Source organism: Oncorhynchus kisutch, unplaced genomic scaffold, assembly GCF_002021735.2.
Source record: "Oncorhynchus kisutch isolate 150728-3 unplaced genomic scaffold, Okis_V2 Okis03b-Okis08b_hom, whole genome shotgun sequence".
Classification (NCBI taxonomy): Eukaryota; Metazoa; Chordata; class Actinopteri; order Salmoniformes; family Salmonidae; genus Oncorhynchus; species Oncorhynchus kisutch.
Window position 1 is genome coordinate 20074425 of NW_022261980.1, and position 26666 is coordinate 20101090.

At 47.4% G+C, this 26666-nt stretch overlaps 1 protein-coding gene across 3 annotated transcripts in view; it reads left to right on the forward strand.

The window, feature by feature from the left end:
- LOC116359630 (A-kinase anchor protein 13-like) overlaps positions 1-26666 on the forward strand; it is a 92674-nt gene that overhangs the window by 22505 nt on the left and 43503 nt on the right. For 2 of the 3 annotated variants that reach the window (XM_031812657.1, XM_031812658.1), the window contains exons 6-10: positions 7252-7367; positions 9197-9343; positions 11965-12215; positions 13331-13456; positions 13601-13718. In XM_031812657.1, coding sequence (XP_031668517.1) covers positions 7252-7367; positions 9197-9343; positions 11965-12215; positions 13331-13456; positions 13601-13718 — 758 coding nt within the window. The remainder of the gene's footprint in view (positions 1-7251; positions 7368-9196; positions 9344-11964; positions 12216-13330; positions 13457-13600; positions 13719-26666) is intronic. The other variant, XM_031812659.1, reaches the window with a different exon arrangement.

Genomic DNA, 26666 nt, shown 5'->3' on the forward strand with positions numbered 1-26666 from the left:
GCTGAGATAAGGGGGGACTTTACCTAGCAGGGTCTTGTAGATGACATGGAGCCAGTGGGTTTGGCGACGAGTATGAAGCGAGGGCCAGCCAACGAGAGCGTACAGGTCGCAATGGTGGGTAGTATATGGGGCTTTGGTGATAAAACGGATTGCACTGTGATAGACTGCATCCAATTTGTTGAGTAGGGTATTGGAGGCTATTTTGTAAATGACATCGCCAAAGTCGAGGATTGGTAGGATGGTCAGTTTTACAAGGGTATGTTTGGCAGCATGAGTGAAGGATGCTTTGTTGCGAAATAGGAAGCCAATTCTAGATTTAACTTTGGATTGGAGATGTTTGATATGGGTCTGGAAGGAGAGTTTACAGTCTAACCAGACACCTAAGTATTTGTAGTTGTCCACGTATTCTAAGTCAGAGCCGTCCAGAGTAGTGATGTTGGACAGGCGGGTAGGTGCAGGTAGCGATCGGTTGAAGAGCATGCATTTAGTTTTACTTGTATTTAAGAGCAATTGGAGGCCACGGAAGGAGAGTTGTATGGCATTGAAGCTTGCCTGGAGGGTTGTTAACACAGTGTCCAAAGAAGGGCCGGAAGTATACAGAATGGTGTCGTCTGCGTAGAGGTGGATCAGGGACTCACCAGCAGCAAGAGCGACCTCATTGATGTATACAGAGAAGAGAGTCGGTCCAAGAATTGAACCCTGTGGCACCCCCATAGAGACTGCCAGAGGTCCGGACAGCAGACCCTCCGATTTGACACACTGAACTCTATCAGAGAAGTAGTTGGTGAACCAGGCGAGGCAATCATTTGAGAAACCAAGGCTGTCGAGTCTGCCGATGAGGATATGGTGATTGACAGAGTCGAAAGCCTTGGCCAGATCAATGAATACGGCTGCACAGTAATGTTTCTTATCGATGGCGGTTAAGATATCGTTTAGGACCTTGAGCGTGGCTGAGGTGCACCCATGACCAGCTCTGAAACCGGATTGCATAGCAGAGAAGGTATGGTGAGATTCGAAATGGTCGGTAATCTGTTTGTTGACTTGGCTTTCGAAGACCTTAGAAAGGCACGGTAGGATAGATATAGGTCTGTAGCAGTTTGGGTCAAGAGTGTCCCCCCCTTTGAAGAGGGGGATGACCGCAGCTGCTTTCCAATCTTTGGGAATCTCAGACGACACGAAAGAGAGGTTGAACAGGCTAGTAATAGGGGTGGCAACAATTTCGGCAGATAATTTTAGGAAGAAAGGGTCCAGATTGTCTAGCCCGGCTGATTTGTAGGGGTCCAGATTTTGCAGCTCTTTCAGAACATCAGCTGAATGGATTTGGGAGAAGGAGAAATGGGGAAGGCTTGGGCGAGTTGCTGTTGGGGGTGCAGTGCTGTTGTCCGGGGTAGGAGTAGCCAGGTGGAAAGCATGGCCAGCCGTAGAAAAATGCTTATTGAAATTCTCAATTATGGTGGATTTATCAGTGGTGACAGTGTTTCCTATCTTCAGTGCAGTGGGCAGCTGGGAGGAGGTGTTCTTATTCTCCATGGACTTTACAGTGTCCCAGAACTTTTTTGAGTTAGTGTTGCAGGAAGCAAATTTCTGCTTGAAAAAGCTAGCCTTGGCTTTTCTAACTGCCTGTGTATAATGATTTCTAGCTTCCCTGAACAGCTGCATATCACGGGGGCTGTTCGATGCTAATGCAGAACGCCATAGGATGTTTTTGTGTTGGTTAAGGGCAGTCAGGTCTGGGGAGAACCAAGGGCTATATCTGTTCCTGGTTCTAAATTTCTTAAATGGGGCATGTTTATTTAAGATGGTTAGGAAGGCATTTTTAAAAAATATCCAGGCATCCTCTACTGACGGGATGAGATCAATATCCTTCCAGGATACCCCGGCCAGGTCGATTAGAAAGGCCTGCTCGCAGAAGTGTTTCAGGGAGCGTTTTACAGTGATGAGTGGAGGTCGTTTGACCGCTGACCCATTACGGATGCAGGCAATGAGGCAGTGATCGCTGAGATCTTGGTTGAAGACAGCAGAGGTGTATTTAGAGGGGAAGTTGGTTAGGATGATATCTATGAGGGTGCCCGTGTTTAAGGTTTTGGGGAGGTACCTGGTAGGTTCATTGATTATTTGTGTGAGATTGAGGGCATCAAGTTTAGATTGTAGGATGGCTGGGGTGTTAAGCATGTTCCAGTTTAGGTCGCCTAGCAGCACGAACTCTGAAGATAGATGGGGGGCAATCAGTTCACATATGGTGTCCAGAGCACAGCTGGGGGCAGAGGGTGGTCTATAGCAGGCGGCAACGGTGAGAGACTTGTTTTTAGAGAGGTGGATTTTTAAAAGTAGAAGTTCGAATTGTTTGGGTACAGACCTGGATAGTAGGACAGAACTCTGCAGGCTATCTTTGCAGTAGATTGCAACACCGCCCCCTTTGGCAGTTCTATCTTGTCTGAAAATGTTGTAGTTTGGAATTAAAATGTCTGAGTTTTTTGGTGGTCTTCCTAAGCCAGGATTCAGACACAGCTAGAACATCCGGGTTGGCAGAGTGTGCTAAAGCAGTGAATAGAACAAACTTAGGGAGGAGGCTTCTAATGTTAACATGCATGAAACCAAGGCTATTACGGTTACAGAAGTCGTCAAAAGAGAGCGCCTGGGGAATAGGAGTGGAGCTAGGCACTGCAGGGCCTGGATTCACCTCTACATCGCCAGAGGAACATAGGAGGAGTAGAATAAGGGTACGGCTAAAAGCTATGAGAATTGGTCGTCTAGAACGTCTGGAACATAGAGTAAAAGGAGGTTTCTGGGGGCGATAAAATAGCATCAAGGTATAATGTACAGACAAATGTATGGTAGGATGTGAATACAGTGGAGGTAAACCTAGGTATTGAGTGATGAAGAGAGAGATATTGTCTCTAGAAACATCGTTGAAACCAGGAGATGTCATTGCATGTGTGGGTGGTGGAACTAATAGGTTGGATAAGGTATAGTGAGCAGGACTAGAGGCTCTACAGTGAAATAAGCCAATAAACACTAACCAGAACAGAAATGGACAAGACATATTGACATTAAGGAGAGGCATGCTTAGTCGAGTGATCAAAAGGGTCCGGTGAGTGGAGAGGTTGGTTGGTGATTTAGACAGCTAGCCAGGGCATCGGTAGCAAGCTAGCATAGGATGGAGGTCTGTTGTTAGCCACCTCCTGCGCTCCGTCAGTAGATTAGTGGGGTTCCGTGTGGTAGAGGGGATCAATCCAAATCACACAACAACAACAAAAATAAAAACAATAGATATAGTTAGAGAGGCCCAAGAAGAAAACATAATAATAATAATAAAAAATAAAAAAAAATAAAAAAATTTGTATATACATACATCTATATATATCTACATGTACATATATATATATACAGTATATATAGAAAATTGTCTTTATATGTATATACATATATATATATATATATATATATATATATATATACACACACTACCGTTCAACATTTTGGCGTCACTTGAAAATGTCCTTGTTTTCCATGAAAACATACAGGGAAATGAGTTGCAAAATGAATAGGAAATATAGTCAAGGTGTTGACAAGGTTATAAATAATGATTTTAAAATGAAATAATAATTGTGTCCTTCAAACTTTGCATTCGTCAAAGAATCCTCCATTACAGACTTGCAGACCTTTGGCCTTCTAGTCGTCAATTTGTTGAGGTAATCTGAAGAGATTTCACCCCATGCTTCCTGAAGCACCTCCCACAAGTTGGATTGGCTTGATGGGCACTTCTTATGTACCATACGGTCAAGATGCTCCCACAACAGCTCAATAGGGTTGAGATCTGTGACTCCATTATAGACAGAATACCAGCTGACTGCTTCTTCCCTAAATAGTTCTTGCATAGTTTAGAGCTGTGCTTTGGGTCATTGTCCTGTTGTAGGAGGAAATTGGCTCCAATTAAGCGCCCGTCCACAGGGTATGGCAGGGTGTTGCAAAATGGAGTGATTGTACGAGATCTTCAGTTTCTTGGCAATTTCTCACATGGAATAGCCTTCATTTCTCAGAACAAGAATAGACTGACGAGTTTCAGAAGAAAGTTCTTTGTTTCTGGACATTTTGAGCCTGTAATCTAACCCACGAATGCTGACCCTCCAGATACTCAGCTAATCTAAAGAATGCCAGTTTTATTGCTTCTTTAATCAGAACAACAGTTTTCAGCTGTGCTAACATAATTGCAAAAGGGTTTTCTAATGATCAATTAGCCTTTTAAAATTATAAACTTGGGTTAGCGAACACAACGTGCCATTGGAACACAGGAGTGATGGTTGTTGATAATGAGCCTCTGTACGCCTATGTAGACATTCTATAAATCAGCCATTTCAAGCTACAATAGTCAATTATAACATTAACAACGTCTACACTGTAATCCTGATCAATTTCATGTTATTTTAATGGACATTTCTAAGTGACCCCTAACTGTTGAACGGCAGTGTATACACAGAAAGTCAGACCTTTTCCACATTTGTTTACATTACAGCCTTACTATAAAATCAAATAAAACATGTCCTTATCAATCTACACACAATACCCCATAATTAACACAAGATGGTGCCGACAGAGATGGGCACCTCTTTTCTCTTAGGAAACTATGCAGTATTTAGTTTTTACATTGTTACCACAGCAAATCTTAAGTGTTATTACATACAGCCGGGAAGAACTATTGGATATAAGAGCAACGTCAACTTACCAACATTACGACTAGAAATACAACATTTCCTGAATCGGATCCTCTGTTTGGGATAGGGACCTCCACCCAGGACAATGGATCTAATTCCAGTAGTCGACCCAAAACAACGGCAGAAGGGGCAGACGAAGCGGCCACCTGGTCAGGCTCTGTAGATGTGCACATCGCCCACCGCTCCCGAGTATACTACTATCCAATGTCCAGTCTCTTGAAAACAAGGAAGACGAAATTCGAGCAAAGGTTGCCTTCCATATAGACATCAAATCAAATGTATTTATAAAGCCCTTCTTACATCAGCTGATATCTCAAAGTGCTGTACAGAAACTCAGCCTAAAACTCCAAACAGCAAGCAATGCAGGTGTAGAAGCGCGGTGGCTAGGAAAAACTCCCTAGAAAGGCCAAAACCTAGGAAGAAACCTAGAGAGGAACCAGGCTATGAGGGGTGGCCAGTCCTCTTCTGGCTGTGCCGGGTGTAGATTATAACAGAACATGGCCAAGATGTTCAAATGTTCATAAATGCTAAGATAGACATCAGGGATTGTAACATTCTCTGCTTCACGGAAACATATGTTGTTGGAATCGGTTCAGCCACTGGGCTTCTCCATGCATCACGCTGACAGAGATGAACACCTGTCTGGCAAGAAGAACGGTTTGGGTGTATTCTTTATGATTAACGACTCATTGTGTAATCATAACAACATCCAGGAACTCAAGTCCTTCTGCTCACCCAAATTCCTTACAATCAAATGCCGGCCATTTTACCTACCAAGAGAATTCTCTTCCGTTATAGTCACAGCTGTGTAGATTCCCCCTCAAGCAGACAGCAAGGCGGACATCACGGAACTTCACTGGACTATGTAAACTGGAAACCATATATCCTGAGGCTGCATTTATTGTAGCTGGGGATTTTAACAAAGCAAATTTGAGAACAAGTCTACCTAAATTCTTCCAACATATTGATTATGCTACATGCAAGGGCAAAACTTCCGTGATGCTTACAAAGCCCTCCCCCGCCCTCCCTTCAGCAAAACTGACCACGATGCCATCTTGCTCCTATCGTCCTATAGGTAGAACCATTCAACATTGGTCAGACCCATCGGAAGCCACGTTTCAAGAATATTTTGATCACGCGGACTGGAATATTTTCCGCTCAGCCGCAGAGAACAACATCGACCTATATGCTGACATTTATAAAGAAGTGCATTGGAGATGTTGTACCCACTGTGACTATTAAAACTCTAACCAGAAACCGTGGATGGAAGGCGGCATTCGCACAAAACTGAAAGCGTGATCCACCTTATTTAACCATGGAAAGAGGTCTGGAAATATGACTGAATATAAACAGTGTAGGTACTCCCTCCGCAAGGCAATCAAACAAGCGAAATGCCAGTACAGCAACAAGGTGGATTCGCAATTCAATGGCTCAGACACGAGAAGTATGTGGCAGGGTCTACAGGAAATCACGGACTACAAAAAGAAAACCAGCCACGTCACGGAAACCGACGTCACGCTTCAAGACAAACTAAACAACTTATTTGCCCGCTTTGAGGATAATACAGTGCCACAATTCCGGTCCGCTAACAAGGACTGCGTCCCCCACCCCCTTTCCTTCTCCATGGCTGACGTGAGTAAAACATTTAAATGTGTTAACCCTCACAAGGCTGCTGTCCCAGACGGCATCCCTAGCCGCGTCCTCAGAGCATGTGTGGCTGGTGTGTTTACAGACATTTTCAATCGCTCCCTATCCCAGTCTATTGTCCCTACATGCTTCAAGATGGCTACCATTCGTTCCTGTACCCACAAAGGCAAAGATAACTGAACTAAATGACTACCGCCCCGGCACTCAATTCTGTCATCGATAAACACTTATCCGACCATCACCCCTGGTGAGACAAAACAGTGACTCGTCCGTGAAGAGCACTTTTTTGCCAGTCCTGTCTGGTCCAGCGATGGTGGGTTTGTGCCCATAGGCGACGTTGTTGCCGGTGATATCTGGTGAGGACCTGACTTACAACAGTCCTACAATCCCTCAGTCCAGCCTCTCTTTGCCTATTGCGGACAGTCTGATGGAGGGATTGTACATTCCTGGTGTAACTCGGGCAGTTGTTGTTGCCATCCTGTACCTGTCCCGCAGGTGTGATGTTTGGATGTAACAATCCTGTACAGGTGTTGTTAAACGTGATCTTAATTGCCAACCATCTGTAAGCTGTCAGTGTCTTAACGACCGTTCCACAGGTGCATGTTCATTAATTGTTTATGGTTAATTGAAAAAGCATGGGAAACAGTGTTTAAACCCTTTACAATGAAGATCTGTGAAGTTATTTGGAGTTTACAATAGTAGTATTTTTTAGAATAGCTTCTAATATTAATAAATGAGCTCCCAGGTGTTTGATGACATGCCTATCAAGGGTATGCGGTACCTGTCCCATTCTACTGACTCTCTGTCCTCTCTCTCTCTATGTCCTCTCTCTGTTTCCTCTCTCTATGTCCTCTCTCTCTCTCTGTCCTCTCTCTCTCTGTCCTCTCTCCAGTCACCAGGTGTTTGATGACATGCCTATCAAGGGTCTGCGGTACCTGTCCCATTCTACTGACTCTCTGTGCAAGACCAACCTGGTCAATGAATCTACAGAGTCATTCACAGACGAAGGTTCGTAGGTTACTAATCTCTCTCAACAGCTATGGATAGAATGACTAACATGCTTTGTGTCTTTAAATGCATCTCAAATGGCACCCTATTTCCTGTTTAGTTCCCTACTTTAGACCAGAACACTACTATAGACCAGACCACTCATATAGACCAGACCAGAACACTAATATAGACCAGACCACTACTATAGACCAGACCAGAACACTACTATAGACCAGAACACTACTATAGACCAGACCAGAACTACTATAGACCAGACCACTACTATAGACGAGACCACTACTATAGACCAGACCAGAACACTACTATAGACCAGACCAGAACACTACTATAGACCAGAACAGAACACTACTATAGACCAGAACACTACTATAGACCAGACCAGAACACTACTATAGACCAGAACACTACTATAGACCAGAACACTACTATAGACTAGACCAGAACACTACTATAGACCAGACCAGAACACTACTATAGACCAGACCAGAACACTACTATAGACCAGAACACTACTATAGACCAGAACACTACTATAGACTAGACCAGAACACTACTATAGACCAGACCAGAACACTACTATAGACCAGACCAGAACACTACTATAGACCAGACCAGAACACTACTATAGACGAGACCACTACTATAGACGAGACCACTACTATAGACCAGACCACTAATATAGACGAGACCACTAATATAGACGAGACCAGAACACTACTATAGACCAGACCAGAACACTACTATAGACGAGACCACTACTATAGACGAGACCACTACTATAGACCAGAACACTACTATAGACGAGACCACTAATATAGACGAGACCAGAACACTACTATAGACCAGAACACTACTAAATCAAATCAAATTTTATTTGATACTATAGACCAGAACACTACTTTAGACCAGAACACTACTATAGACCAGACCAGACCACTACTATAGACCAGACCAGAACACTACTATAGACCAGACCAGAACACTACTATAGACCAGACCACTACTATAGACCAGAACACTACTATAGACCAGAACACTACTATAGACCAGACCAGAACACTACTATAGACCAGAACACTACTATAGACCAGACCAGAACACTACTATAGACCAGAACACTACTATAGACCAGACCAGAACACTACTATAGACCAGACCACTACTATAGACCAGAACACTACTATAGACGAGACCACTACTATAGACCAGACCAGAACACTACTATAGACAAGACCAATACTATAGACCAGACCAGAACACTACTGTAGACGAGACCACTACTATAGACCAGAACACTGCTATAGACGAGACCACTACTATAGACCAGACCAGAACACTACTTTAGACCAGACCACTACTATAGACCAGAACACTACTATAGACCAGACCACTACTATAGACCAGACCACTACTATAGACCAGACCAGAACACTACTATAGACCAGACCAGAACACTACTATAGACCACGTTACCCCCAGCCACCAGTAAACACACGTTGCCCCCAGTAAACACACTTTACCCCCAGACCCCAGTAAACACACGTTACCCCAGACCCCAGTAAACACACGTTACCCCCAGCAAACACACGTTACCCCCAGACCCCAGTAAACACACGTTACACCCAGCTCCCAATAAAGGTAAAGCGTCAGGTAGCCTAGAGGTTAGTGTTGTGTCAGTAACCGAAAGGTCGCTGGTTCGAATACCCGAGCTGAGCGAGGCACTTATTCCTAATTGCTCCCGTAAATGTGTCTGGATTATAGTGTCTACGATAATGTCTAGATAAATACCTGTGAATGCTATCTGAGTGTGGTGTTTCATAATCTAGGCATAGAGATGATTGACAGTCAGCTGATGGGGGAGTTTGAGGAAGACCTGAAAGAGCTGGAGGCAGACTCCTGGAGCAACGTTATGGACAGCAACTTCCTCAAACATCTGAAGAAGGACGTCATCAAGAGACAGGAAGTCATCTACGGTACCTACCACTGCTACACTACCTACCACTGCTACTGTACCTACCACTGCTACTGTAGCTACCACTGCTACAGTACCTACAACTGCTACAGTACCTGCTACTGTACCTACCACTGCTACTGTACCTACAACTGCTACAGTACATACCACAGTACCTACCACTGCTACAGTACCTACCACTGCTACTGTACCTACCACTGCTACCCCACTCTAGTTACAATGCACTACTAACCCTCTATCTAGAGCTACAATACACTCCTACCCCTCTATCTAGAGTTACAATGCACTACAACCCCTCTATCTAGAGTTACAATGCACTACTACCCCTCTATCTAGAGTTACCCGGCACTACTACCCCTCTATCTAGAGTTACAATACACTACTACCCCTCTATCTAGAGTTACAATGCACTACTACCCCACTCTAGTTACAATGCACTACTACCCCTCTATCTAGAGTTACAATACACTACTACCCCCTCTATCTAGAGCTACAATACACTCCTACCCCTCTATCTAGAGCTACAATACACTCCTACCCCTCTATCTAGAGTTACAATACACTACTACCCCTCTATCTAGAGTTACAATGCACTACTACCCCTCTATCTAGAGCTACAATACACTCCTACCCCTCTATCTAGAGCTACAATACACTCCTACCCCTCTATCTAGAGTTACAATACACTACTACCCCTCTATCTAGAGTTACAATGCACTACTACCCCTCTATCTAGAGTTACAATGCACTACTACCCCTCTATCTAGAGTTACAATACACTACTACCCCTCTATCTAGAGTTACAATACACTACTACCCCTCTATCTAGAGTTACAATGCACTACTACCCCTCTATCTAGAGTTACAATACACTACTACCCCTCTATCTAGAGTTACAATACACTACTACTACCCCTCTATCTAGAGTTACAATGCACTACAACCCCTCTATCTAGAGTTACAATGCACTACTACCCCTCTATTTAGAGTTACCCGGCACTACTACCTCTCTATCTAGAGTTACAATAAACTACTACCCCTCTATTTAGAGTCTCTCTCCCTGTATCTCCCCCTCCTAACCTTAACCCTTCCCTCCCTGTATCCCCCTCCTAACCTTAACCCCTCCCTCCCTGTATCTCCCCCTCCTAACCTTAACCCCTCCCTCCCTGTATCTCCCCCTCCTAACCTTAACCCCTCCCTCCCTGTATCTCCCCCTCCTAACCTTAACCCCTCCCTCCCTGTATCTCCCCCTCCTAACCTTAACCCCTCCCTCCCTGTATCTCCCCCTCCTAACCTTAATCCCTCCCTCCCTGTATCTCCCCCTCCTAACCTTTAAACCCCTCCCTCCCTCCCTGTATCTCCCCCTCCTAACCTTTAACCCCTCCCTGTATCTCCCCCTCCTAACCCCTCCCTCCCTGTATCTCCCCCTCCTAACCCCTCCCTCCTTGTATCTGCCCCTCCTAACCCCTCCCTCCTTGTATCTGCCCCTCCTAACCCCTCCCTCCTTGTATCTGCCCCTCCTAACCCCTCCCTCCTTGTATCTCCCCCTCCTAACCCCTCCCTCCCTCCTAACCTTAAACCCTCCCTCCCTGTATCTCCCCTCCCAACCTTAACCCCTCCCTCCCTGTATCTCCCCCTCCTAACCTTAATCCCTCCCTGTATCTCCCCCTCCTAACCCTTAACCCCTCCCTGTATCTCCCCCTCCTAACCTTTAACCCCGCCCTGTATCTCCCCCTCTCTGTATCTCCCCCTCCTAACCTTTAACCCCTCACCGTATCTCCCCCTCCTAACCTTTAACCCCTCACCGTATCTCCCCCTCCCAACCTTAATCCCTCCCTGTATCTCCCCTCCCAACCTTAATCCCTCCCTGTATCTCTCCTCCCAACCTTAATCCCTCCCTGTATCTCCCCTCCCAACCTTTAACCCCTCCCTGTATCTCCCCCTCTCCGTATCTCCCCCTCCTAACCTTTAACCCCTCACCGTATCTCCCCCTCCCAACCTTAATCCCTCCCTGTATCTCCCCTCCCAACCTTAATCCCTCCCTGTATCTCTCCTCCCAACCTTAATCCCTCCCTGTATCTCCCCTCCCAACCTTTAACCCCTCCCTGTATCTCCCCCTCTCCGTATCTCCCCCTCCTAACCTTTAACCCCTCACCGTATCTCCCCCTCCCAACCTTAATCCCTCCCTGTATCTCCCCTCCCAACCTTAATCCCTCCCTGTATCTCCCCTCCCAACCTTAATCCCTCCCTGTATCTCCCCTCCCAACCTTAATCCCTCCCTGTATCTCCCCTCCCAACCTTAATCCCTCCCTGTATCTCCCCTCCCAACCTTAATCCCTCCCTGTATCTCCCCCCCCATCCTTAATCCCTCCCTGTATCTCCCCCCCCATCCTTAATCCCTCCCTGTATCTCCCCCCCCATCCTTAATCCCTCCCTGTATCTCCCCCCCCATCCTTAATCCCTCCCTGTATCTCCCCCCCATCCTTAATCCCTCCCTGTATCTCCCCCCCATCCTTAATCCCTCCCTGTATCTCCCCCCCCATCCTTAATCCCTCCCTGTATCTCCCCCCCCATCCTTAATCCCTCCCTGTATCTCCCCCCCCATGTATCTCCCCCCTCCAGAGTTGATGCAGACAGAGATGCACCACGTGAGGACCCTGCTGATCATGATGGAGGTGTACAGTAAGGGTCTGGTGAAGGAGCTGCAGCTGGAGCCTCAGACAGTAGACAGGCTGTTCCCTGCCCTGGGGGAGCTCCTGGACCTCCACACCTCCTTCCTGACACGTCTCCTGGAGAGGAAGAGAGAGAGCCAGCAGGAGGGGGAGGACGGAGGATTCATCATCAACAAGATAGGAGACATCCTGGAGACACAGGTTAGAGGAGGGAGAGAGCCCACACTACAGAACACCACACTACAGAACACCACACTACAGAACACCACACTACAGAACACCACACTACACCACAACATCCTCCTCCCCCCACACACTATAGAAACAGTTGAGGAGCTCCTGGTGTCTCTCTACACCACATCATAGAGGCAGTGGAGGAGGTCCTGGAAGGAGGGCATGTTGTCTCTCTACACCACATCATAGAGACAGTTGAGAAGGTCCTGGAAGGAGGGCATGTAGTCTCTCTACACCACATCATAGAGGCAATTGAGGAGGTCCTGGAAGGAGGGCATGTTGTCTCTCTACACCACATCATAGAGACAGTTGAGGAGGTCCTGGAAGGACAGCACATACAACGTATACCAACCAACACAGCACATACAACTTATACCAACACTACAACCACACAGCACATACAACGTATACCAACCAACACAGCACATACAACTTATACCAACCCTACAACCAACACAGCACATACAACTTATACCAACCCTACAACCAACACAGCACATACAACTTATACCAACCCTACAACCACACAGCACATACAACTTATACCAACACAGCACATACAACTTATACCAACCCTACAACCAACACAGCACATACAACTTATACCAACCCTACAACCAACACAGCACATACAACGTATACCAACACTACAACCAACACAGCACATACAACTTATACCAACCCTACAACCAACACAGCACATACAACTTATACCAACCCTACAACCAACACAGCACATACAACGTATACCAACACTACAACCAACACAGCACATACAACGTATACCAACCAACACAGCACATACAACTTATACCAACCCTACAACCAACACAGCACATACGAAGAAGCTCTCTTTTCCTAACAAAGTAACACTGGCTTTTAAAGCTGCAGAAAGAGTCGGTAATTGAAGACAACTGTATCCCCTGACGAGAGGGCGGGGTCAGAGCGCCAATTAGCAATGGGGCCGACCAATCAGCTGCTTGGAATCCAAGGAAGCCCTTTCCTGAAACACACACATACAAACCCAAAAGACAGAAACAGGGGAAACGTAACACATATCATGGCCTGTTGCTGTTTTTCAGTTCTCAGGGACCAAAGCAGCGATAATGAAGAGAGTTTACGGGAAGTTCTGCAGCCGCCACAACGAGGCCGTAAACATCTACAAGGAGCTGCACTCCAAAGACAAACGCTTCCAGGCCTTCATCAGGGTAAGCACTTACCGTCCACTACTCATTTGCAGCATCCATTATCATTAGACATCAGCTAAACCAATATCACATATCATCTCTGTGTCTAGTCATCTAACTGTTGCATCTAATCAATTCTGTCTTCCTGTGTGTGTGACTTTTAAGAAGAAGATGAGTAGCAGTATCGTCCGGAGGCTAGGTATCCCAGAGTGCATTCTGTTAGTCACCCAGAGGATCACCAAGTACCCCGTCCTGATGCAGAGAATACTACATCACACCAAAGGTTTGTCTGCTGCCCCCAGCTCTGCCCTGCCCTCTGCTGGACAGATGCGGTGGTCTCTGTATATACACACACACACACACACACACACACACTGCCCCCAGCTCTGTCCTGCCCTCTGCTGGACAGATCAGGTGGTCTCTGTATATACACACACACACACACACACACACACACACACACACACGCTCTGCCCTGCCCTCTGCTGGACAGATGAGGTGGTCTCTGTATACACACACACACACACACACACTGCCCCCAGCTCTGTCCTGCCCTCTGCTGGACAGATGAGGTGGTCTCTGTATACACACACACACACACACACACACACACTGCTCCCAGCTCTGCCCTGCCCTCTGCTGGACAGATGAGGTAGTCTCTGTAAACACACACAAACACACATACACACAGGCTGGTCAAGGCACACATCAACTTCATCATCCCGGACACCCAGGACTCCCAGGACACCCAGGACTCCAAGAACACCTCCCTCTGCAACTGGATCCTGGACCTCCTGACGGGCCGCACCCCCAGATGGTAAGGGTAGGTAACAACACATATGCCACCCTGATCCTCAACACGGGGGCCCCTCACAGCCATGTAGACACGCACAACTCTAACTCCATCATCAAGTTTGCTGACGACACGACGGAGGTTGGCCAGATCACCGACGACAATGAGACAGCTTATAGGGAGGAGGTCAGAGAACTGACAGTGTGCCCGATAACAAACTCTCTCTCAACGTCAGCAAGACCAAGGAGCAGGTCCTGGACTACAGGGAGGAGGTCAGAACCCTGGCAGTGTGGTGCCATGACAACAACCTCTCTCTCAATGTCAACAAGACCAAGGAGCAGGTCCTGGACTACAGGGAGGAGGTCAGAACCCTGGCAGTGTGGTGCCATGACAACAACCTCTCTCTCAATGTCAACAAGACCAAGGAGCTGGTCCTGGACTACAGGGAGGAGGTCAGAACCCTGGCAGCGTGGTGCCATGACAACAACCTCTCTCTCAATGTCAGCAAGACCAAGGAGCTGATGGTGAAGAACAGGGGTGGGGGCACACCCCCAACCACACCCACCCAGACCCACACCCCCATCCACACCCACACCCACCCCCACACCCACACCCCCACCCCCATCCACAAGGACGCAGTGGAGAGGGTCAAGAGCTTCAAGTTCCTCATTGTCCACATCACTGAGGACTTCACATGGTCCTCTCACACATGTTGCTACATTACAGCCTTATTCTAAAATATATATTTTGCCTCATCAATCTACACACAATACCCCATAATGAAAATGCAAAAACAGGTTTTTAGAAATGTTTGAAAATGTTTAAAAAAATTAAAAACAAACATTTATTTACATAAATTATTTATTTGCATCCTGCTGCCATTGATCATCCTTGAGATGTTTCTACAACTTTATTGGAGTCCACCTGTGGTAAATTCAATTGATTGGACATGATTTGGAAAGGCACAAACCTATCTATATACTTTAAGGTCCAGTGCGCACTTTTATTTATTTATTTTACCTTTATTTAACCAGGTAGGCTAGTTGAGAACACCTTTATTTAACCAGGTAGGCTAGTTGAGAACACCTTTATTTAACCAGGTAGGCAAGTTGAGAACACCTTTATTTAACCAGGTAGGCTAGTTGAGAACACCTTTATTTAACCAGGTAGGCTAGTTGAGAACACCTTTATTTAACCAGGTAGGCTAGTTGAGAACACCTTTATTTAACCAGGTAGGCTGGTTGAGAACACCTTTATTTAACCAGGTAGGCTAGTTGAGAACACCTTCATTTAACCAGGTAGGCTAGTTGAGAACACCTTTATTTAACCAGGTAGGCTAGTTGAGAACACCTTTATTTAACCAGGTAGGCTAGTTGAGAACACCTTTATTTAACCAGGTAGGCAAGTTGAGAACAAGTTCTCATTTACAACTGCGACCTGGCCAAGATAAAGCAAAGCAGTTCGACAGATAAAACGACACAGAGTTACACATGGAGTAAAAACAAACATACAGTCAATAATGCAGTATAAACAAGTCTATATACAATGTGAGCAAATGAGGTGAGAAGGGAGGTAAAGGCAAAAAAGGCCATGATGGCAAAGTAAATACAATATAGCAAGTAAAATACTGGAATGGTAGTTTTGCAATGGACGAATGTGCAAAGTAGAAATAAAAAGATAATGGGGTGCAAAGGAGCAAAATAAATAAATAAATAAAAATTAAATACAGTTGGGAAAGAGGTAGTTGTTTGGGCTAAATTATAGGTGGGCTATGTACAGGTGCAGTAATCTGTGAGCTGCTCTGACAGTTGGTGCTTAAAGCTAGTGAGGGAGATAAGTGTTTCCAGTTTCAGAGATTTTTGTAGTTCGTTCCAGTCATTGGCAGCAGAGAACTGGAAGGAGAGGCGGCCAAAGAAAGAATTGGTTTTGGGGGTGACTAGAGAGATATACCTGCTGGAGCGTGTGCTACAGGTGGGAGATGCTATGGTGACCAGCGAGCTGAGATAAGGGGGGACTTTACCTAGCAGGGTCTTGTAGATGACATGGAGCCAGTGGGTTTGGCGACGAGTATGAAGCGAGGGCCAGCCAACGAGAGCGTACAGGTCGCAATGGTGGGTAGTATATGGGGCTTTGGTGATAAAACGGATTGCACTGTGATAGACTGCATCCAATTTGTTGAGTAGGGTATTGGAGGCTATTTTGTAAATGACATCGCCAAAGTCGAGGATTGGTAGGATGGTCAGTTTTACAAGGGTATGTTTGGCAGCATGAGTCAACTTTAAGTTGACAGTGCGCATCAGAGCAGAAACCAAGCCATGAGGTTGAAGGAATTGTCTGTAGAGCTCCGAGACAGTGGAATACAGATATAAATCAGCTGGGTCTTCCTGGGTTAGTCTCTAAGAGCTGGGAGTCTTCATGGGTAAGTCTCTAAGAGCTGGGAGTCTTCCTGGGTAAGTCTCTAAGAGCTGGGAGTCTTCCTGGGTAAGTCTCTAAGAGCTGGGAGTCTTCCTGGGTAAGTCTCTAAGAGCTGAGAGTCTTCCTGGGTAAGTCTCTAAGAGCTGGGAGTCTTCCTGGGTAAGTCTCTAAGAGCTGAGAGTCTTTCTGGGTAAGTCTCTAAGAGCTGAGAGTCTTCCTGGGTAAGTCTCTAAGAGCTGGGAGTCTTCCTGGGTAAGTCTCTAAGAGCTGAGAGTCTTTCTGGGTAAGTCTCTAAGAGCTGAGAGTCTTCCTGGGTAAGTCTCTAAGAGCTGGGAGTCTTCCTGGGTAAGTCTCTAAGAGCTGAGAGTCTTCCTGGGTAAGTCTCTAAGAGCTGAGAGTCTTCCTGGGTAAGTCTCTAAGAGCTGTGAGTCTTTCTGGGTAAGTCTCTAAGAGCTGAGAGTCTTCCTGGGTAAGTCTCTAAGAGCTGAGAGTCTTCCTGGGTAAGTCTCTAAGAGCTGAGAGTCTTTCTGGGTAAGTCTCTAAGAGCTGGGAGTCTTTCTGGGTAAGTCTCTAAGAGCTGAGAGTCTTTCTGGGTAAGTCTCTAAGAGCTGGGAGTCTTCCTGGGTAAGTCTCTAAGAGCTGGGAGTCTTTCTGGGTAAGTCTCTAAGAGCTGAGAGTCTTTCTGGGTAAGTCTCTAAGAGCTGGGAGTCTTCCTGGGTAAGTCTCTAAGAGCTGGGAGTCTTCCTGGGTAAGTCTCTAAGAGCTGAGAGTCTTCCTGGGTTAGTCTCTAAGAGCTGAGAGTCTTCCTGGGTAAGTCTCTAAGAGCTGAGAGTCTTCCTGGGTAAGTCTCTGAGAGCTGGGAGTCTTCCTGGGTAAGTCTCTAAGAGCTGAGAGTCTTTCTGGGTAAGTCTCTAAGAGCTGAGAGTCTTCCTGGGTAAGTCTCTAAGAGCTGAGAGTCTTCCTGGGTAAGTCTCTAAGAGCTGTGAGTCTTTCTGGGTAAGTCTCTAAGAGCTGAGAGTCTTCCTGGGTAAGTCTCTAAGAGCTGAGAGTCTTCCTGGGTAAGTCTCTAAGAGCTGAGAGTCTTTCTGGGTAAGTCTCTAAGAGCTGGGAGTCTTTCTGGGCAAGTCTCTAAGAGCTGAGAGTCTTTCTGGGTACGTCTCTAAGAGCTGGGAGTCTTCCTGGGTAAGTCTCTAAGAGCTGGGAGTCTTTCTGGGTAAGTCTCTAAGAGCTGAGAGTCTTTCTGGGTAAGTCTCTAAGAGCTGGGAGTCTTCCTGGGTAAGTCTCTAAGAGCTGGGAGTCTTCCTGGGTAAGTCTCTAAGAGCTGAGAGTCTTCCTGGGTTAGTCTCTAAGAGCTGAGAGTCTTCCTGGGTAAGTCTCTAAGAGCTGTGAGTCTTTCTGGGTAAGTCTCTAAGAGCTGAGAGTCTTCCTGGGTAAGTCTCTAAGAGCTGAGAGTCTTCCTGGGTAAGTCTCTAAGAGCTGAGAGTCTTCCTGGGTAAGTCTCTAAGAGCTGAGAGTCTTCCTGGGTAAGTCTCTAAGAGCTGTGAGTCTTTCTGGGTAAGTCTCTAAGAGCTGAGAGTCTTCCTGGGTAAGTCTCTAAGAGCTGAGAGTCTTCCTGGGTAAGTCTCTAAGAGCTGAGAGTCTTTCTGGGTAAGTCTCTAAGAGCTGGGAGTCTTTCTGGGTAAGTCTCTAAGAGCTGAGAGTCTTTCTGGGTAAGTCTCTAAGAGCTGGGAGTCTTCCTGGGTAAGTCTCTAAGAGCTGGGAGTCTTTCTGGGTAAGTCTCTAAGAGCTGAGAGTCTTTCTGGGTAAGTCTCTAAGAGCTGGGAGTCTTCCTGGGTAAGTCTCTAAGAGCTGGGAGTCTTCCTGGGTAAGTCTCTAAGAGCTGAGAGTCTTCCTGGGTTAGTCTCTAAGAGCTGAGAGTCTTCCTGGGTAAGTCTCTAAGAGCTGAGAGTCTTCCTGGGTAAGTATCTGAGAGCTGGGAGTCTTCCTGGGTAAGTCTCTAAGAGCTGAGAGTCTTCCTGGGTAAGTCTCTGAGAGCTGAGAGTCTTCCTGGGTAAGTCTCTAAGAGCTGAGAGTCTTCCTGGGTAAGTCTCTAAGAGCTGAGAGTCTTCCTGGGTAAGTCTCTGAGAGCTGAGAGTCTTCCTGGGTAAGTCTCTAAGAGCTGGGAGTCTTCCTGGGTAAGTCTCTGAGAGCTGGGAGTCTTCCTGGGTAAGTCTCTAAGAGCTGAGAGTCTTCCTGGGTAAGTCTCTAAGAGCTGAGAGTCTTCCTGGGTAAGTCTCTAAGAGCTGGGAGTCTTCCTGGGTAAGTCTCTGAGAGCTGGGAGTCTTCCTGGGTAAGTCTCTAAGAGCTGAGAGTCTTCCTGGGTAAGTCTCTAAGAGCTGAGAGTCTTCCTGGGTAAGTCTCTAAGAGCTGGGGGTCTTTCTGGGCAAGTCTCTAAGAGCTGGGAGTCTTCCTGGGTTAGTCTCTAAGAGCTGAGAGTCTTCCTGGGTAAGTCTCTAAGAGCTGAGAGTCTTCCTGGGTAAGTCTCTAAGAGCTGAGAGTCTTTCTGGGTAAGTCTCTAAGAGCTGAGAGTCTTCCTGGGTAAGTCTCTAAGAGCTGAGAGTCTTCCTGGGTAAGTCTCTAAGAGCTGAGAGTCTTCCTGGGTTAGTCTCTAAGAGCTGGGAGTCTTCCTGGGTAAGTCTGTAAGAGCTGAGAGTCTTCCTGGGTTAGTCTCTGAGAGCTGAGAGTCTTCCTGGGTAAGTCTCTAAGAGCTGAGAGTCTTCCTGGGTTAGTCTCTAAGAGCTGGGTCTTTCTGGGTTAGTCTCTAAGAGCTGGGAGTCTTCCTGGGTAAGTCTCTAAGAGCTGAGAGTCTTTCTGGGTAAGTCTCTAAGAGCTGAGAGTCTTCCTGGGTAAGTCTCTAAGAGCTGAGAGTCTTTCTGGGTAAGTCTCTAAGAGCTGAGAGTCTTCCTGGGTAAGTCTCTAAGAGCTGGGGGTCTTCCTGGGTAAGTCTCTCAGAGCTGGGAGTCTTCCTGGGTAAGTCTCTAAGAGCTGGGGGTCTTCCTGGGTAAGTCTCTAAGAGCTGGGGGTCTTCCTGGGTAAGTCTCTAAGAGCTGAGAGTCTTCCTGGGTAAGTCTCTAAGAGCTGAGAGTCTTTCTGGGTTAGTCTCTAAGAGCTGGGAGTCTTCCTGGGTAAGTCTCTAAGAGCTGAGAGTCTTCCTGGGTAAGTCTCTAAGAGCTGAGAGTCTTCCTGGGTAAGTCTCTAAGAGCTGGGAGTCTTCCTGGGTAAGTCTCTAAGAGCTGGGAGTCTTCCTGGGTAAGTCTCTAAGAGCTGAGAGTCTTCCTGGGTAAGTCTCTAAGAGCTGGGAGTCTTCCTGGGTAAGTCTCTAAGAGCTGGGAGTCTTTCTGGGTAAGTCTCTAAGAGCTGAGAGTCTTCCTGGGTAAGTCTCTAAGAGCTGGGAGTCTTCCTGGGTAAGTCTCTAAGAGCTGGGAGTCTTTCTGGGTAAGTCTCTAAGAGCTGAGAGTCTTCCTGGGTTAGTCTCTGAGAGCTGAGAGTCTTCCTGGGTAAGTCTCTGAGAGCTGAGAGTCTTCCTGGGTAAGTCTCTAAGAGCTGAGAGTCTTCCTGGGTAAGTCTCTAAGAGCTGAGAGTCTTCCTGGGTAAGTCTCTAAGAGCTGAGAGTCTTCCTGGGTAAGTCTCTGAGAGCTGGGAGTCTTCCTGGGTAAGTCTCTAAGAGCTGGGGGTCTTCCTGGGTAAGTCTCTAAGAGCTGGGGGTCTTCCTGGGTAAGTCTCTAAGAGCTGAGAGTCTTCCTGGGTAAGTCTCTAAGAGCTGAGAGTCTTTCTGGGTTAGTCTCTAAGAGCTGAGAGTCTTCCCGGGTAAGTCTCTAAGAGCTGGGAGTCTTCCTGGGTAAGTCTCTAAGAGCTGAGAGTCTTCCTGGGTAAGTCTCTAAGAGCTGGGAGTCTTCCTGGGTAAGTCTCTAAGAGCTGGGAGTCTTCATGGGTAAGTCTCTAAGAGCTGGGAGTCTTCCTGGGTAAGTCTCTAAGAGCTGAGAGTCTTCCTGGGTAAGTCTCTAAGAGCTGAGAGTCTTCCTGGGTAAGTCTCTAAGAGCTGAGAGTCTTCCTGGGTAAGTCTCTGAGAGCTGGGAGTCTTCCTGGGTAAGTCTCTAAGAGCTGGGGGTCTTCCTGGGTAAGTCTCTAAGAGCTGGGGGTCTTCCTGGGTAAGTCTCTAAGAGCTGAGAGTCTTCCTGGGTAAGTCTCTAAGAGCTGAGAGTCTTTCTGGGTTAGTCTCTAAGAGCTGAGAGTCTTCCTGGGTAAGTCTCTAAGAGCTGGGAGTCTTCCTGGGTAAGTCTCTAAGAGCTGAGAGTCTTCCTGGGTAAGTCTCTAAGAGCTGGGAGTCTTCCTGGGTAAGTCTCTAAGAGCTGGGAGTCTTCATGGGTAAGTCTCTAAGAGCTGGGAGTCTTCCTGGGTAAGTCTCTAAGAGCTGAGAGTCTTTCTGGGTAAGTCTCTAAGAGCTGGGAGTCTTCCTGGGTAAGTCTCTACGAGCTGAGAGTCTTCCTGGGTAAGTCTCTAAGAGCTGGGAGTCTTCCTGGGTAAGTCTCTAAGAGCTGGGAGTCTTCCTGGGTAAGTCTCTAAGAGCTGGGAGTCTTCCTGGGTAAGTCTCTAAGAGCTGAGAGTCTTTCTGGGTAAGTCTCTAAGAGCTGGGGGTCTTCCTGGGTAAGTCTCTGAGAGCTGGGAGTCTTCCTGGGTAAGTCTCTAAGAGCTGGGGGTCTTCCTGGGTAAGTCTCTAAGAGCTGGGGGTCTTCCTGGGTAAGTCTCTAAGAGCTGAGAGTCTTCCTGGGTAAGTCTCTAAGAGCTGAGAGTCTTTCTGGGTTAGTCTCTAAGAGCTGAGAGTCTTCCTGGGTAAGTCTCTAAGAGCTGGGAGTCTTCCTGGGTAAGTCTCTAAGAGCTGAGAGTCTTCCTGGGTAAGTCTCTAAGAGCTGAGAGTCTTCCTGGGTAAGTCTCTAAGAGCTGGGAGTCTTCCTGGGTAAGTCTCTAAGAGCTGGGAGTCTTCCTGGGTAAGTCTCTAAGAGCTGAGAGTCTTCCTGGGTAAGTCTCTAAGAGCTGGGAGTCTTCCTGGGCAAGTCTCTAAGAGCTGGGAGTCTTTCTGGGTAAGTCTCTAAGAGCTGAGAGTCTTCCTGGGTAAGTCTCTAAGAGCTGGGAGTCTTTCTGGGTAAGTCTCTAAGAGCTGAGAGTCTTCCTGGGTTAGTCTCTGAGAGCTGAGAGTCTTCCTGGGTAAGTCTCTGAGAGCTGAGAGTCTTCCTGGGTAAGTCTCTAAGAGCTGAGAGTCTTCCTGGGTAAGTCTCTAAGAGCTGAGAGTCTTCCTGGGTAAGTCTCTAAGAGCTGAGAGTCTTCCTGGGTAAGTCTCTAAGAGCTGAGAGTCTTCCTGGGTAAGTCTCTAAGAGCTGAGAGTCTTCCTGGGTAAGTCTCTGAGAGCTGGGAGTCTTCCTGGGTAAGTCTCTAAGAGCTGGGAGTCTTCCTGTGTAAGTCTCTAAGAGCTGGGAGTCTTTCTGGGTAAGTCTCTAAGAGCTGAGAGTCTTCCTGGGTAAGTCTCTAAGAGCTGGGAGTCTTTCTGGGTAAGTCTCTAAGAGCTGAGAGTCTTCCTGGGTAAGTCTCTAAGAGCTGGGAGTCTTCCTGGGTAAGTCTCTAAGAGCTGAGAGTCTTCCTGGGTAAGTCTCTAAGAGCTGGGAGTCTTCCTGGGTAAGTCTCTAAGAGCTGAGAGTCTTCCTGGGTAAGTCTCTGAGAGCTGGGAGTCTTTCTGGGTAAGTCTCTAAGAGCTGAGAGTCTTCCTGGGTAAGTCTCTAAGAGCTGAGAGTCTTCCTGGGTAAGTCTCTAAGAGCTGAGAGTCTTCCTGGGTAAGTCTCTAAGAGCTGAGAGTCTTCCTGGGTAAGTCTCTGAGAGCTGGGAGTCTTCCTGGGTTAGTCTCTAAGAGCTGAGAGTCTTCCTGGGTAAGTCTCTAAGAGCTGAGAGTCTTCCTGGGTTAGTCTCTAAGAGCTGAGAGTCTTCCTGGGTAAGTCTCTAAGAGCTGGGAGTCTTCCTGGGTTAGTCTCTGAGAGCTGAGAGTCTTCCTGGGTAAGTCTCTGAGAGCTGGGAGTCTTCCTGGGTAAGTCTCTAAGAGCTGAGTTTCTTCCTGGGTAAGTCTCTAAGAGCTGAGAGTCTTCCTGGGTAAGTCTCTAAGAGCTGGGAGTCTTCCTGGGTAAGTCTCTAAGAGCTGAGAGTCTTCCTGGGTAAGTCTCTGAGAGCTGAGAGTCTTCCTGGGTAAGTCTCTGAGAGCTGGGAGTCTTCCTGGGTAAGTCTCTGAGAGCTGGGAGTCTTCCTGGGTAAGTCTCTAAGAGCTGAGAGTCTTCCTGGGTAAGTCTCTAAGAGCTGGGAGTCTTCCTGGGTAAGTCTCTAAGATCTGAGAGTCTTCCTGGGTAAGTCTCTAAGAGCTGAGAGTCTTCCTGGGTAAGTCTCTAAGAGCTGAGAGTCTTCCTGGGTAAGTCTCTAAGAGCTGAGAGTCTTCCTGGGTAAGTCTCTGAGAGCTGGGAGTCTTCCTGGGTTAGTCTCTAAGAGCTGAGAGTCTTCCTGGGTAAGTCTCTAAGAGCTGAGAGTCTTCCTGGGTAAGTCTCTAAGAGCTGAGAGTCTTCCTGGGTAAGTCTCTGAGAGCTGGGAGTCTTTCTGGGTAAGTCTCTAAGAGCTGAGAGTCTTCCTGGGTAAGTCTCTGAGAGCTGGGAGTCTTTCTGGGTAAGTCTCTAAGAGCTGAGAGTCTTCCTGAGTAAGTCTCTAAGAGCTGGGAGTCTTCCTGGGTAAGTCTCTAAGAGCTGGGAGTCTTTCTGGGTAAGTCTCTAAGAGCTGAGAGTCTTCCTGGGTAAGTCTCTAAGAGCTGGGAGTCTTTCTGGGTAAGTCTCTAAGAGCTGAGAGTCTTCCTGGGTAAGTCTCTAAGAGCTGGGAGTCTTCCTGGGTAAGTCTCTAAGAGCTGAGAGTCTTCCTGGGTAAGTCTCTAAGAGCTGAGAGTCTTCCTGGGTAAGTCTCTAAGAGCTGAGAGTCTTCCTGGGTAAGTCTCTGAGAGCTGGGAGTCTTCCTGGGTTAGTCTCTAAGAGCTGAGAGTCTTCCTGGGTAAGTCTCTAAGAGCTGAGAGTCTTCCTGGGTTAGTCTCTAAGAGCTGAGAGTCTTCCTGGGTAAGTCTCTAAGAGCTGGGAGTCTTCCTGGGTTAGTCTCTGAGAGCTGAGAGTCTTCCTGGGTAAGTCTCTGAGAGCTGGGAGTCTTCCTGGGTAAGTCTCTAAGAGCTGAGAGTCTTCCTGGGTAAGTCTCTAAGAGCTGAGAGTCTTCCTGGGTAAGTCTCTAAGAGCTGGGAGTCTTCCTGGGTAAGTCTCTAAGAGCTGAGAGTCTTCCTGGGTAAGTCTCTGAGAGCTGGGAGTCTTCCTGGGTAAGTCTCTGAGAGCTGGGAGTCTTCCTGGGTAAGTCTCTAAGAGCTGAGAGTCTTCCTGGGTAAGTCTCTAAGAGCTGGGAGTCTTCCTGGGTAAGTCTCTAAGAGCTGAGAGTCTTCCTGGGTAAGTCTCTAAGAGCTGGGAGTCTTCCTGGGTAAGTCTCTGAGAGCTGAGAGTCTTCCTGGGTAAGTCTCTGAGAGCTGGGAGTCTTTCTGGGTAAGTCTCTAAGAGCTGAGAGTCTTCCTGGGTAAGTCTCTAAGAGCTGAGAGTCTTCCTGGGTAAGTCTCTAAGAGCTGAGAGTCTTCCTGGGTAAGTCTCTAAGAGCTGAGAGTCTTCCTGGGTAAGTCTCTGAGAGCTGGGAGTCTTTCTGGGTAAGTCTCTAAGAGCTGAGAGTCTTCCTGGGTAAGTCTCTGAGAGCTGGGAGTCTTTCTGGGTAAGTCTCTAAGAGCTGAGAGTCTTCCTGGGTAAGTCTCTAAGAGCTGAGAGTCTTCCTGGGTAAGTCTCTAAGAGCTGAGAGTCTTCCTGGGTAAGTCTCTGAGAGCTGGGAGTCTTCCTGGGTAAGTCTCTAAGAGCTGAGAGTCTTCCTGGGTAAGTCTCTAAGAGCTGAGAGTCTTCCTGGGTAAGTCTCTAAGAGCTGAGAGTCTTCCTGGGTAAGTCTCTGAGAGCTGGGAGTCTTCCTGGGTAAGTCTCTAAGAGCTGAGAGTCTTCCTGGGTAAGTCTCTAAGAGCTGGGAGTCTTCCTGGGTAAGTCTCTAAGAGCTGAGAGTCTTCCTGGGTAAGTCTCTGAGAGCTGGGAGTCTTCCTGGGTAAGTCTCTAAGAGCTGAGAGTCTTCCTGGGTAAGTCTCTAAGAGCTGAGAGTCTTCCTGGGTAAGTCTCTAAGAGCTGGGAGTCTTCCTGGGTAAGTCTCTAAGAGCTGAGAGTCTTCCTGGGTAAGTCTCTAAGAGCTGGGGGTCTTTCTGGGCAAGTCTCTAAGAGCTGGGAGTCTTCCTGGGTTAGTCTCTAAGAGCTGAGAGTCTTCCTGGGTAAGTCTCTAAGAGCTGAGAGTCTTCCTGGGTAAGTCTCTAAGAGCTGAGAGTCTTTCTGGGTAAGTCTCTAAGAGCTGAGAGTCTTCCTGGGTAAGTCTCTAAGAGCTGAGAGTCTTCCTGGGTAAGTCTCTAAGAGCTGAGAGTCTTCCTGGGTTAGTCTCTAAGAGCTGGGAGTCTTCCTGGGTAAGTCTGTAAGAGCTGAGAGTCTTCCTGGGTTAGTCTCTGAGAGCTGAGAGTCTTCCTGGGTAAGTCTCTAAGAGCTGAGAGTCTTCCTGGGTTAGTCTCTAAGAGCTGGGTCTTTCTGGGTTAGTCTCTAAGAGCTGGGAGTCTTCCTGGGTAAGTCTCTAAGAGCTGAGAGTCTTTCTGGGTAAGTCTCTAAGAGCTGAGAGTCTTCCTGGGTAAGTCTCTAAGAGCTGAGAGTCTTTCTGGGTAAGTCTCTAAGAGCTGAGAGTCTTCCTGGGTAAGTCTCTAAGAGCTGGGGGTCTTCCTGGGTAAGTCTCTCAGAGCTGGGAGTCTTCCTGGGTAAGTCTCTAAGAGCTGGGGGTCTTCCTGGGTAAGTCTCTAAGAGCTGGGGGTCTTCCTGGGTAAGTCTCTAAGAGCTGAGAGTCTTTCTGGGTTAGTCTCTAAGAGCTGGGAGTCTTCCTGGGTAAGTCTCTAAGAGCTGAGAGTCTTCCTGGGTAAGTCTCTAAGAGCTGAGAGTCTTCCTGGGTAAGTCTCTAAGAGCTGGGAGTCTTCCTGGGTAAGTCTCTAAGAGCTGGGAGTCTTCCTGGGTAAGTCTCTAAGAGCTGAGAGTCTTCCTGGGTAAGTCTCTAAGAGCTGGGAGTCTTCCTGGGTAAGTCTCTAAGAGCTGGGAGTCTTTCTGGGTAAGTCTCTAAGAGCTGAGAGTCTTCCTGGGTAAGTCTCTAAGAGCTGGGAGTCTTCCTGGGTAAGTCTCTAAGAGCTGGGAGTCTTTCTGGGTAAGTCTCTAAGAGCTGAGAGTCTTCCTGGGTTAGTCTCTGAGAGCTGAGAGTCTTCCTGGGTAAGTCTCTGAGAGCTGAGAGTCTTCCTGGGTAAGTCTCTAAGAGCTGAGAGTCTTCCTGGGTAAGTCTCTAAGAGCTGAGAGTCTTCCTGGGTAAGTCTCTAAGAGCTGAGAGTCTTCCTGGGTAAGTCTCTGAGAGCTGGGAGTCTTCCTGGGTAAGTCTCTAAGAGCTGGGGGTCTTCCTGGGTAAGTCTCTAAGAGCTGGGGGTCTTCCTGGGTAAGTCTCTAAGAGCTGAGAGTCTTCCTGGGTAAGTCTCTAAGAGCTGAGAGTCTTTCTGGGTTAGTCTCTAAGAGCTGAGAGTCTTCCCGGGTAAGTCTCTAAGAGCTGGGAGTCTTCCTGGGTAAGTCTCTAAGAGCTGAGAGTCTTCCTGGGTAAGTCTCTAAGAGCTGGGAGTCTTCCTGGGTAAGTCTCTAAGAGCTGGGAGTCTTCATGGGTAAGTCTCTAAGAGCTGGGAGTCTTCCTGGGTAAGTCTCTAAGAGCTGAGAGTCTTCCTGGGTAAGTCTCTAAGAGCTGAGAGTCTTCCTGGGTAAGTCTCTAAGAGCTGAGAGTCTTCCTGGGTAAGTCTCT